This window comes from Chanos chanos, chromosome 6 (genome assembly GCF_902362185.1).
Source record: "Chanos chanos chromosome 6, fChaCha1.1, whole genome shotgun sequence".
Taxonomy (NCBI): domain Eukaryota; kingdom Metazoa; phylum Chordata; class Actinopteri; order Gonorynchiformes; family Chanidae; genus Chanos; species Chanos chanos.
The window spans coordinates 14,593,405-14,606,784 of NC_044500.1; the positions used below are offsets into that span (position 1 = coordinate 14,593,405).

General features: G+C 39.9%; 1 protein-coding gene across 1 annotated transcript; it reads right to left on the reverse strand.

The window, feature by feature from the left end:
* Positions 1–1,715: 1,715 nt before the first annotated feature.
* On the reverse strand, positions 1,716–12,401 carry LOC115815116 (odorant receptor 131-2-like). Its single transcript, XM_030778079.1, has 3 exons — positions 12,326–12,401; positions 11,813–12,006; positions 1,716–2,672 (listed from the first exon to the last, which is right to left on the reverse strand). The coding sequence occupies exons 1-3, from the start codon at positions 12,399–12,401 to the stop codon at positions 1,716–1,718; spliced, it is 1,227 nt and encodes a 408-aa protein (XP_030633939.1).
* Between the last annotated feature and the right edge of the window lie 979 nt (positions 12,402–13,380).

The following is a 13,380-nucleotide window of genomic DNA, read 5'->3' on the forward strand; positions in this document are numbered from 1 at the left end:
ACTCACCATAGGAAACAAGCATTTAGGTCTGCAGGTTCCTTTCGGCATGCATCACATTTCAACTCATCATTTTGCTAAAAACAGGGTGAAAGATTTGTCTTCTATTGACTATTTAGCTGACAGATGCTTGTGCTCTTTGCACCAGTTCACTTAAAATGTGCAGTCATGTGTGAACTAATGGGTTTAGGAAGGGTAGTCTGAACACAGTATCCATCCTTGTGTTATGTTTTGCATTCTTTATATTTCTTTATGATGATATGATGATGAACATTGATATTTGTGACATTCCTAAACCATTTTTGTTAAAGCATTCTTTTACAGGAAGTATCTCTCATTCCATTAAAATGTCATTAGTAACTAATTGATTCAGATGTGCTTTGAGTGAAAGAAATACCTGTACTTACAACAAATGAAATACTCAGTTTATATGGTCTGATTCCTTCTCAAAATGCAGACAACACTCCTCCACAGGAAGGATACAGATCACTTTAAAGTCACATGGGGAACAACAGCACTGCATAGTGAAAACTTTGCACATTGTTATTGATAATTATATATTTTTTATTTTCAATTAAAGAAGTTAAAAATGTACAGGATTTCTCATGAGAACTTAGGGGCTGTCCACATGATAATGGTGAAAACAGAGTTTTTGTTGAAACAGATAAGTTTTGCTGTGTTTTGGCCTTTCATCCACATGACAACGGCATTTTTTGGTCCTGAAAACGCAGACTTTTGAAACTGGGCTCCAGTGTGGAATCATTTGAAAACAAAACCTTTCTGTCGCCATGTAGACAGGTGAATACAGAACCTTTTGAAAAGATTACCACACGGCCCCACCTCACGCGTGGCTATTTTCATTTACATGGTGTTTTTCTGTGGTGTTTATATATTTGAGTGGCAAAGTTACACTGCGCCTACTGGCCTGGCATACATACTACAGTGTTTTCACACGTTTTTGCAAATCTGTGTGGACGAGTTCTCAAAACATTGTCATATGGATGAGAAGCTTTTTAAAACGCAAAAGAAAAACATTGTTTTCAAAACACTCCATTGTCGTGTGGACAGGGCCCTAATCATTTGAAAGTTATCCAGTAGCTTATAAAACACAATATTTTATCTACACTATCTTACTTAGTATATTCTATGAACAAGAACACTAATGAAATTGAGAAGATACTCTTAAAAAGGACAGGTTGGGCAGTAGGCTAATGGCATAGTCGTAGTTACATGCAACAGAAGAAATGTGTTTTGAGAGTGAGGTGTGAGGAAAAAAAGAGGGCCAAGAGCTGATATAGACAGGGGACATTTGAGTGACTGAACTCGGCTGCAAAGAGATGGGTGCTGCATACAGTTATCTGATCCCTGCTGCACATGCATTATTTTGTTTTAATAATTCAAATTTTTACTGGTAGCAAACTGTAATCTGTGGATGCATGTGATGTTCTTTGGCTTGGAGTGCAGTAAGATGGAGTCAGTGGGGAATGTCCGAAATTTTGGCCTTGACGCAACATTAATACCATTCGCAGTCTTTTAGTGGCAAACTATTTTCATTCAAGATGAACCAGTTTGAAGCCATTTTCATTTTTACTGATTTATAATTTGTATATTCTAAGTATTTACAAAAAGATTTGCTCTCTGGCAATACAGATTTGCTCTTTACTATCCTGCACTTTCCTATTAGACAGAATTTTCATTGCATGACTCCTTGTGCTTATTTATTTTTCTTTTTCTGATGAGGTGTGATTCATTTTACAGCAGGTATATTGAACGAGTGCTGAATAAAACTTCTCATCTTTAAGGCCATAAAGAAGTGGACTCACTGCCCTGGAGATTGTGCCAAACACAATGAAATTGAAAAGGCGAACTGTCAAAAACAACTCAAAGTCAATCTCTATAACAAAGGCTTCAGTGTAGGGACATATTGCTTCTACTGAGCACAAGAAAAGCTGAAGGAGATGCAGTGCAAGGGTTCGTTGTCCTTTTGATGCTGACTTTTTGTTGCCACCAGAAGCAGCTTGTGCAGCTAATGTAATCATCACAAAACAATAGACTTCAATCGCAAAAGTGAACACTAATGTACAAAAGTAGAAAATACCCCTCATGTTGCGATGCCAGTCCTGTGGTGTCATTATTTCATAGTGGCAAAAAGTGATTTGTGATAAGTACTCCTGTGAAGATGTGGCTGTGAGAATGAAAAGATCCACAAATGGATTGAAGGAGCTTAAGATCCAAATCACAAGGATCAAAATCATTGTCCTGTTGGTGGTAGAAATAGCATCATGTCTGAGTGGCATGCAGATGGCCACATAACGCTCCACACACATAGCGGTGATGGTTAATGGTGTACAGTTTGAGGCCATCTCCATCATAATGCATAATGGGATACAAAACAACAGTGGCGTAAGTGTGAAAGTATACGAAAGAACCACCACAAAATCTGTCAATATAAGAAAAATTAAGTCCACCAGCACAGTTTGTGCAAACAATATGTATCGTGTCTCTGATCGAAAAGCTTCTCTCCTACAGAATACAAAAAACAAGAGGAAGTTGATGTAGATAAAGGGCAAAACAGAAATGTGAAACAATGTCATTGAAATGGTCCTTCTCACTGGATCTACATTCACCAACTGCATCTGGTAGTCACTGCTGTTCTCACTATAGTCGCTGTCTTCCTGCATCATGCACAAATCTAAATGAAAACAGGAGGAAAAATTTTGTATTTGTATGCAATTCGTTTTTTAAGTCATATGTAGTTTTACAAACTTGTAAGTATCAAGTAAATGATTATTAATTACAGCAACAAAATCAACAATCCAGCAATTTATCAGGTTCCTCCTGTGTTCATGCATAGCTCAGTTGTTACCTGTGGCATGGAGTGTATAACCTTCAAAGAGAAAAACCTTAACGCAATCTTAGGCGCAAACATTTATAGTATGTTTGGGGAGGCTGCTTTAAATATTAGAGTGACGAAAATGTGCCTCTAAAGTTACAGCTGGGAACTGGGCTGGAAGTGGGTGTACTGCATGAATGTCAATTATGTCATGATTAAGATTTTTAAAAATGTACATTTAACTATACATTTGGGACAGCTACTTTATTTTTATCAGGGTTTAATGTCTTCCCCCTTGAAGTACTGTCGGCCCTTACTGTAGGTGTGTACTGCAGCCACTGCTGAAACATTTGTTAGAAAAGTACAGTACAGTCAGCCTGCCTTATCTGCGCTTTGGCATCTGCAGTTTTGACCAACCGTGGTTAAAAAAAAAAAGAAAAGAAAAAAAAAGTACACACACAATCACATATATATATATTGTGTTATATATATTGTGTTCTATTGTGTGTTATTAACGTACGGTACATTTATGTATGTTGGTGTGTAGTATTACTGTGCAGTAAATTGTATTCTTATTGTGGCATACAGTACGCTAGAATACTGTAGTCAGCATGACTTACGTGGGTTTTAGCAGTTCTTAGTGGTACCTATAGGTGAGGTTTCAAGTTATGAACACATATAGGGTGAAATTACATCATTTCATATAAGTATCCTGAGCATCCACGGTTTTTGCACATGGGGGGGGGGGGGGGTCCTGGAACCATATACCCGTGGATAAGGTGGACTGACTGTACTTTATTAGCTTAAGAAAGTTAAGAAAGTACAAAAGTGAATATTCATAGTTAAACGGCCAATTTTGCTATTTTCTTTGAAAGGACGTGGATAATTGAGATGAGTTTTGTTTGAATCTTTGTTTGGAAGTCAACTGAGCTTGGTGGAAGTGAATAACGCAGGAACAAGAGGATGGCAAACAGTGGATACTAACAGAATAACCATGAAAGCTGTGTCCAGTTTTCAGGGATCACAGCACCATCAAAATGTTCATCAGCAGGTTCATATTAGCATGGAAAGTTTTGGTTTTTTTTTCCTCTGAAGTCTTTTCAAAGCTCAAAGGTCATGGTATTGGATTTGTGTACCAAGTTGTTTCCATCAACAAAGGTAGCACAATGATACTGTTTTACCTGATAAAAACATGTAATTCTCCACTGTGTTTTCTGTACAACACAAATAAAATATATCCAATCAAATGCTGGAATAAGGGGCAGTATTTAATAATAAATGAGATTTTAACGATTCTCACAAGACTTAATTAGTCACACAGAAGCTAAGAAAACTCTAGGGGAACTATTAATAGAGTTCCCAGTTCAAACTTGGACAGTAATGCAAACAACCATGAGTCATGATTAGTGGCCGTTCCTAATGTGCTTAATGAGGTCAATGTATCGTATTGTACTGTATGCTAGGGCAAGCTATAAGCTGCAGTCTCTTATAACACAGACTATGACAAGGTCACCTTGCCAATATATGCCAACCGATTGTGATATGGATATGTAATTTCTGATGTGGATATGTAATTAACCTAAAACAATTAATAGTCATACTATTGATAATCTGAGGCACTCATCCATTTACATGGACATATTGTCAATAGATAACAGTTAACGTACAACTGGATTGTGACCAAGAGAAACAAATGGACAGAGAAAATAATGAAGTTCAATTATTATGACCAAAGACAGAAAGTATACATGTATGTACATGTAAATATGTACAAACACAAACACATGTAATTATGGGAATGTTATGAACCATATCAAGTGGATTATAATAAGCACAAGCTCTCCCAACTGTCCAGAAGAGTCATTCTTGGACATATAGGAAGGAGCTAACTTCACTACAATCTCAATTTTGACAAAAGTATAGTTTTCCTGTGGTTTAAGTGTGGATTTTCCATCTCTCTTGATAGGAGAAAGTGGGATCGTATGAGGCCAGATGAGGTGGCATAGGTACATCACCTTCGACCTAGGTACAAGCAAAAATTATTGGCCCTCCTCACCACACGCTTCTGGATTCATGCCGACGGTATCATACATGACAAGCTGTCATACACGACATGCATGTACACTACTGTGGAATCCAAAGGCATTGGATCTCCTCAGAAATGTTTGCTCCTGTCATTTGCAGGGAGCTTTGTGATTTCCCTGACAATTATGAATGAACAAAAGATCAGCACTCAACAGTGGCTTCTCACAGGTCAGCTCTGACGGCCAGTGAACACTAAAGAAACTGAAGACTCAACTATACTCAGCTAGAGTGCAAGCTAATCTACCTTTTCTGTATTGCATTTGTAGGGGTACTTGTTCTTCTGATAACTGCATCTTCTTAGGTATTGTTAGATCAAACTCACCAGGAAAACTTGAACTTTGTGTTGAATCAAACTTTCTCAGACACCTTACTTTCATGTCACTGGTTTTCATGACTATATTTGATCATGAGGACTTTCTCTGTGTTAGTTGCTCCAGTATTTTGTAGTCCACCTATTTTCATTTAATCTTGTGTTTACTTCACTTTATCTCAATTGTCTCAGTTTGATTACCTGGTCTGATAGTCCCGTTCATGTGCGTTTTTGTTAGTTCTCTATTTGCGTCCCCTTTATAACTGTTTTTGAATATCACAGCAAACAACAAATAGAAACTACTCTGTGATGCTTCTCTCATATCATTTCTGCATCTACAGCTTTAAAAACCTGTGACTTCAGTAACTGTTTGATTTTTATGAACAATTTTTATGTTACCCATCAAAACCCATGGCCCAAAATTATAAACAGCAGGATTAAGCAACTACTGCCGTTCCAATCAATATTACCTACATTACATTAACCAGTAGTACATTATCTACAATCATAACCCTCAATACATTTCCTACAAAAGGGAGATACAGAAATATCCCAAGCACCTAGCTGGATCTTCACCCCAAACACTGCCAGTCTTGGCTGGAATTCAAGAATGGGCTTGAGGTGGCTAACCTGGTGGGACGTAATTTCAGAGGTTTGTTTCCCGTGTACACAGTGTTTCTGAGGGCTTCTGGCTCTACTTACAGTAAAACATCACATGTTGGCAAGCTATTGGCAGTCTTCTCTCAAATCTACAATCAGGACAGCTTTTTCAGCCCCTGTCAGGTTGTACCAGTTCACCAGTGCACTTGCCGTTCAGCGTCTTGGAACATAAGGCACTTTTCAGTGGTTGATGGACATCATCCTTTGGCCTCTCCATGAGTGTACCATTATCTTCTCTATAGTTCACACTGAAACCTGAGGGGCCCACAGGTAAAGGTGTGCCATATCTTCAGTCAAGTGGATTATAGTAAGCACAAGCTCTCCCAACTGTCCAGAAGAGTCACTCTTGGATATTTAGGAAGGAGCTAACTTCACTACAATCTTAACTTTGACAAAAGTATAGTTTTCTTGAGGTTTAAGTGTGGATTTTCCATCTCTCTTGATAGGAGAAAGTGAGATCATATGAGGCTATCAATTTTGCGCTTCTTTGCAGCCATAGCAAATGACTGGTAGGCTACTGACCGAATAACCTATCGGTTTGTTATTAAGGGACAAGTTTAATTTCTTAATTTCTTCTTCTTCTTAATTTCTATTTTGCAGGTCTACAAACTGTAGTTAGTGCTGCTATTATGTGGTGGGCCACTTGAATAGCACAATTCACATCACCACCACAAGGCCTAATGTTGTACTGTAGCACTGGTACTGTGGCGAGCCACTCGTAGTATATTTTGGGGGAGAGGCCACAGGCCATTTAAAATCTGCCCCTGGGCCGCATTTAGACCCCTGGACACCCCTGCTTTGTACTGTCGCCTCAGGGCTTTACAGTTAAAGAGAATCCCATTCCACATAAGGGCTACAAGTTATTGCTGCAATTGAGCATTTATACCACAGCTGAAGAGGAGAGCTTGGTTATTAAATGGTGTTGGAGAAATATTACTCTCCTTTAAGATAACCACTGTAGTAACCATGACAAACAATGTAACAATAATATATTCATTATTATAGTGGTGAATCAATGTAATCGTTTATATTAACAGCTATAACTGTACAATCCTTTGTATTGTAAGAAACATCAAGTTCTCTTTGTTCAGAAAGAAGAGACCTGTGTGGCCCTTTAGGGGACAGCATATGAGATAAGGTCGGTCAGTTGTGGTCAGTCATAATATATGGAGAAGGTGAAATATTCCAGGTTTGTGATATATCTTACTCCACCACTTAGCAGGGCAGTAAATATTGGTGACGACGTATGGTAAACGTAAAGGAACTAAACAATAATAAAGTAACATAAACCAGCGATGAGAGGGGTCTGTGAAGATGGGCTGGCAGAGGTGCCCCACATACAAAGAGACAAAGTAATGTGTATCTTTTTTTTGAGAAAACGTGTATAAAAACCGGTGCTTTGTGAGAAGGCGTCAGTCACTCCCGGGACCTGATTGAGTTTGTTGTATGCCTTTTGAACTATACAATAAACTTACACTGCATCTGACCCAATGTTAGACTCAGTCTCATTTGGCCCAAATTCTCATTTGGAATTTCACCCACAATGGGAATGACAATACTGAGTTATTTCCTGCTAGGATGGGGGAATCACACAGGGAACTGACTGTGCTCCAGTGAAACTGTTGGTAAAAGTCAAGACCAAAGATTCAAAAGTATGTGTCATGTGCTGCTTCTTGTCCTTTTACCCCTTCCAGTTCCAGGTAATTTATCATACTGGAGCTGTTCATGGCAGGACCAATGCTGTGTTCTTATGTGACACCTCGACCATCACTGCTCTCTCGGGGAGGGGATAAACCAAAACCGTCTGCAGCCACATGCCCACACTGGAGGACCACCATCAGAAATAGTAACCAGGCAACAGAAGGATTCAGTATTTGAGAGGGTGGTCATTTAAACCATGTAGATATAGATTTACTTTCAATGTGTAAATACACATGTCCTTTTCCATGACTGCTGAACCAAAGAGGAGCTACAGAGAATCAGGTAGCAGAGCAGAAGGGGACATTTTTCAAAAATCTGAACAACATATGCTTTAACACTGTGCCACATGTGGATAAGATAAAGGTGCATTTCTCAAGTCGAACACTGTATTTGAAGGATGTTGCCAATAAAGCTATGGGATGGTAGGCACTGGAACAGAAGAGTTACATTGTGTTAGAAGTGTGGGCCACAAAGTTGGTGACAGTTGTTACCATTTATTGTTAATTTGTCTTTAAGGCACTGTGGAAACTGAAGATATAGTTGTATCTACATTCCAGTGAATGTCTCATGTTCAAGTCCTGTCTTTTTATACAATATGCAAGTTGGTGGCCAATGACTAACTTCCCTCAGGGGACCATAATGAAGAATAAGCAGAAATATAAAAAAGGTTTTTCAAGAAATGAACAATGTTTTGAGTTATTTTGAGATATTTCGTCTTGAGGGATTAAGGGATTATTTAAGTGTCTGAACTGTCTTTCATGAGAATATCTATCATTTGGTGTTTTGTTTATGGTAATAGAAAATGTTCTCTTATATGGTACTCCAGAACCTCCCTTAAGTGTTCAGCTGAGCCGAGATCTACTGACTGAGATGTCCATGGCATTTAGTTGATACTGTCTTTGTTGAACAGACATGCCCAGACAGCAGAGCCATTGTCATTCTGTAGGAAACTACTTCCTTTGGGACAAAAATTCTTGACCTTATGATTCAAGTGATCACACAGAACGGCTTTGTATTTATTTAATCCCCAGTAATGCTCTGGTTTCTCCGAACTAAGTGACATTTTCACCAGCCACAATGACATGAAATGAAATTCTCTTTATTGTCATCCTAGCCATATACACACAATACACAGGTCGGATGATCTGTGTGTCCTCAGGATCATGGTAAGTAGCTGCTGCACTTCATGTGCACCGGCATCGTGGACCATGGACCTGAAGTAGTAGCTGCACTCAAGGACATGCTGCCAATTGATCGCCATGGAGAATTTCATCCACTGCATTTCATTTCATCCATGAGCAGTGAGCACACACATCCAGGAGCAGTGGGCAGCCGCAGCACCCGGGGAGTAGTTGGGGGTTAAGTGCCTTGCTCAAGGAGGGGAAAGGAGGGGAAAGAAGGGGAAAGCGCTGTTCATTCACTCCCCCGCCCACGTTTTTCCTGCTGGTCCAGAGGCTCGATCAAGCGACCTTTCAGTCCCAAGCCCGCTTCTCTAACATTTAGGTCATGGCTGCATACAAAAAGTGTCCCTTTGCTTTTAACTCTTCCAGGGAGTAGTTTCTAATGTGAAATTTGTGAAGGAGCAAAACATTTACTGAGAATGATTGCCAGTCAGGGGCACCGCTAGAAATCTTGGGCCCTATGAAAGAATATAATATTGGGCCCCCCAGACCTTAATAGTGTTATTAATAGTGTTCTATGAGGGCCCCCTGTCAGTGCTGGGCCCTTGGAATTGTTCTTCCGCCCCTCTGCACTCCCCACGCCCCTCTTACGGCACCCCTATTGCCAGCATAATGCACAGAGAAATACTTATCAGAAATATTTCAGCAAACAAACTGAAAAGTTAACAGAGCTACCGGGGGTTATAACAACAGAATTCTACTCTGTTATCACCAGATTCGCCTCCTAGAAATGTAAATTGCACCAGGCATTAAAGTAATTTGCGGTTATCAAAACACATTGAGAGTCCAGGGCAATAGTAAGTTGAACCAGACTTCATTTTCAAATTTTGTGTTTGATCTGAAATAGCAAGGAATCATTCAAAAGTAATATTGAAGAAAAGAAGAAAAAAAAAGTTTCTCCAAGGTACTTTAAGTCTCTGCTGTTTTCTACATATTTATACACTATAGTTATAGTTATATACCATAGTTAAAGTTACTATAGCCACTATTTACACTGCAATCAATGGTTCCACTTAAACTCTAATTATGACAAACTAATTTCTGCAACATCGTTAACATTTTTACTCTAGTTCATTCAGAGGTCACACGTAATATGTATTTACAAACCATTTTTTTTACCCCTATGACAATAAAAACTGACTCTTTACTATCCTGCAATCTCTTTTAGATCAGATCCTTGGTCAATTTCCAATCATTACTTTCCTTTTAGACAGAACTCTGGGTAATTTCCACTACACATCTCATTGTATTTATTTATTATTCTTTTTCAGTGGAGACAGGATTCATTTTACAGCACATATAGTAAACAAGTGCTGTACAAAACTTCTCATCTTTAAGGCCATAAAGAAGTGGATGCTGACTTTTTGTTGCCACCAGAGGCAGCCTGACCATTGAATCAAAGTTGTTTGTAGCCTGGTCTGGTTCAGTGCTTGTATTCTTCAATTGTTTGTTGTTGTTTGTATACCCTTGTTTTGCTATTAAAATATTCTCAGCTCAGCAGATGCACCTAAACTCCTCTCATTTGTGAAAATGAATTATTAATTTTTGTATTTCAGTTTTAAAAAGCACACATTTTAAACAAAAGCAGACTTCCAGCAAGGCAGATTTTCAGCTGTTTCCTCTGTGATTTCACTCTTTGACATGTTGCCAAAAGTAAAAAAATAGAAAAGTTGGCCTAGAATGATTTGCGCAATTAAAATATAAAAAAGTAATAATCAAAGCATAATTGAAAGGCTTAATTTTGCAACAAAGTTAAACTGTGTGTCCCTACAGGAATTTAGTTACATTATTCAATCCAGTTATAGATAGTTTCTTTACAAGGAAATTTGTCACGGTTGTACAAGCCTCACATGCGATTCCACCATCACGATTTGCCTCACACAAGCACAATGTACACTTAACATAAACATGACATGACATAAATAAAATATACATGAATGACACTGTACACCCCCAACAAAGATACATCCCTCCATCATGAATCCACAGATTTAGACAAGCATCTATACACATATACATAGAATTTTAGCATTTGGTGGGTACCGGGGTATTTTGTTCAATGTTATGGCAGAGGGAACTCCTACTATAGCGTACCCGTCTGCAAGCCAGGGATCTGTATCGACAGGGATCTGTATCGACGACCTGATGGAAGCAGTGTGAAGAATGGATTTAGTGGATGCCCGGGGTCATGTGCGATTAAACATACTTTACGTGTAATGGCATTGCTGATGAGATCTGGGAGGTTGGGGGTGGGGAGGCCGATAATTTTTGAGGCATTGTGTGTTATGCGTGTAAGTTTATTCCTGTTGGAAGCGTTTAGCATGTTGAAGAAGCAGGGGGAGCAATAAAGGAGAATGGGTTGGAGTATACTTTTGTACAGCAGTAGCAGAAGGTGGGGGATGATAGAAAGTCTTTGCTGGCAGCATTTGTGGATGTCCGTGGTGTGTTGTTCGAAGCACAGTTTATTGTCTGGAGTGAGTCCGAGATATTTGAACCAATCCACTATCTCAGTGGTTTTGCTGTTAATGCAGACGGGGATGTGGGTGGGGTTATGGTCTGTGTTGTGTGTGCTAGAGGTGGTAATTATCAGCTCTTTCATCTTCACTACGTTCAGCTACAAGTGGTTATCCAAGCACCATTTTGTAGAGTGGGAGATGGAGTTTTGATAGTCTAAAACGATTATTGTCATTGAGGAGTGCTGGTATGGCAGTATCATCAGGGTATTTAAGGTATGTGGTGACAGGTGAAAGGCTGACACAGTCGTTGGTGTAGAGGGTAAAAAGGAAGGGAGTCAGGACACAACCTTGTGGGGCTCCGGTGTTGGTGATGGTAGATGAAGATGATACAGTGCCCACTCTAACTGTTTGTGGTCTGTTGCTGAGGAAGCTGTGTACCCAGTGGATGAGAAGTGGGGGGATGTTGAGGTGGTGGAGTTTCCTGATAATTTCCTGATGGATGTCTTCCACAGGGTGGGTACTGAGGCAGTTCTGTAGGATTCACTGAAGATGGAGTGCATAATGGGGGAGAGAGCTCAGTGGCACAGACCTTGAGCACCCTTGCCTGGATGCTATCTGGTCCTGGGGCCTTGCCCGGCTTACACTGACTTAGCTGCTGGCATACATCCTCCACTGTGAAGGGAACGGGGTATGCTGGCTCTGTGATGGGTAGGGTCTCCAGTGATGCCTTGCATTGCTCTGTGCAGTTGATGGTGTCAAACCGTGTGTAGAAGGAGTTGAGGTCTTCAGCTCAATTTTGGGTCATGACCTGAGTTTTGGGTCATGACCTGTGAGGATTCTTACTCTCTGAAAGAAACATTTTTTGAATGTTTTGACTGGAATGGTTGTGGCAATGCAGAACTTGATGTAGTCTATATGTGAAGGATGACCTTGCGTCACAGAACAAGAGACAGGGCAGGTGCTGTACGATGCCAAAGACTGTAGATTGTAGATATTGTAGATTGCAGATTTTATTTGTTTCACACGGTGATTCTCCAATCCATCCCCTCTGCAGATCTTGTTGGTGCCACCGCTGTCCCGGTGCCTCATGCTTCGGTCGTACTTGGGGCACCATCTGGCTCTGGCTCCAACTGCAGGCCCAACTCTCCTCCCTTGTCCTGCCTGGTCTTGGGTGGCATCTCTAGCGCTGTCCTCCTTTTACGTGGATCCCACTGCTGACACCAATTGTGAAGGATGACCTTGCGTCACGGAATAAGAGGCAGGAAAGGTGCTGTGCGAAGCCAAAGATTGTAGATTTTATTTGTTTCACACGGTGATTTTCCAAGTGAAGAGGGTCCCAAACCAGCCAGTAACAGGTGCCACCAAACCAAAAAAACAATAAAAAAAAAACCTATTTCCCTCAAAAATGAAAATAATAATAATGATGATCAATGGGAAGAAAGAAAAAAAAAGTATCCTCTATTTACAAGCGTCAACAACTTTTCCAAGTTCTAGATTCACCAGCTCAATTACAATGCTCCTCTAGCTCTCCTCACGTCTCACTCCCCCCTGTGTGAACTGCCCTGGTGTTTTTAAGCCGGGGGGAGAAACCATTTCTAATTGAAAAAAAAATTAACTTTAGACACACAAAAAGAAAGAAAGAAAGAAAAAGAAACATACAGACACAACAGCTTACAATAATTTAAAATTATAATAATTTACATCAATGACCCATACCAAATCATACTCAATTAGAAATTTACTCATTGATATTTTAAAATGCCTAGTTCTGTGATTTGACAAATTTAAAATCCCCCCATATTTCCCATAACTGCGACAGTCCGTGGGAATGACATCATCTCCAACTACAAATATCCCAGCAACTCTGCAGTCGGGTCTTTCACCTGTGACAACCAATGGCCGCATCTACACCGTAAGTATTTGACCAAAATACATTATTGCACGGTGAAAGTGTGAAATGATAGAATTCGACTAAACTTTCTAACCGTCTAGTTGGCCACCCTAAACGTTAGAAAAGCGATGATTGTAGTCATATTTTCTGGTGCAGATGCCACCATTGCAATTCCTGTTTTGCTACCACTTGCCGGTAAGCTGCGAGGGTGCACAATTAAACGTTCGCCTATTCCCTCTCAGTTGGAACAGGCCGTAGCTCCATTA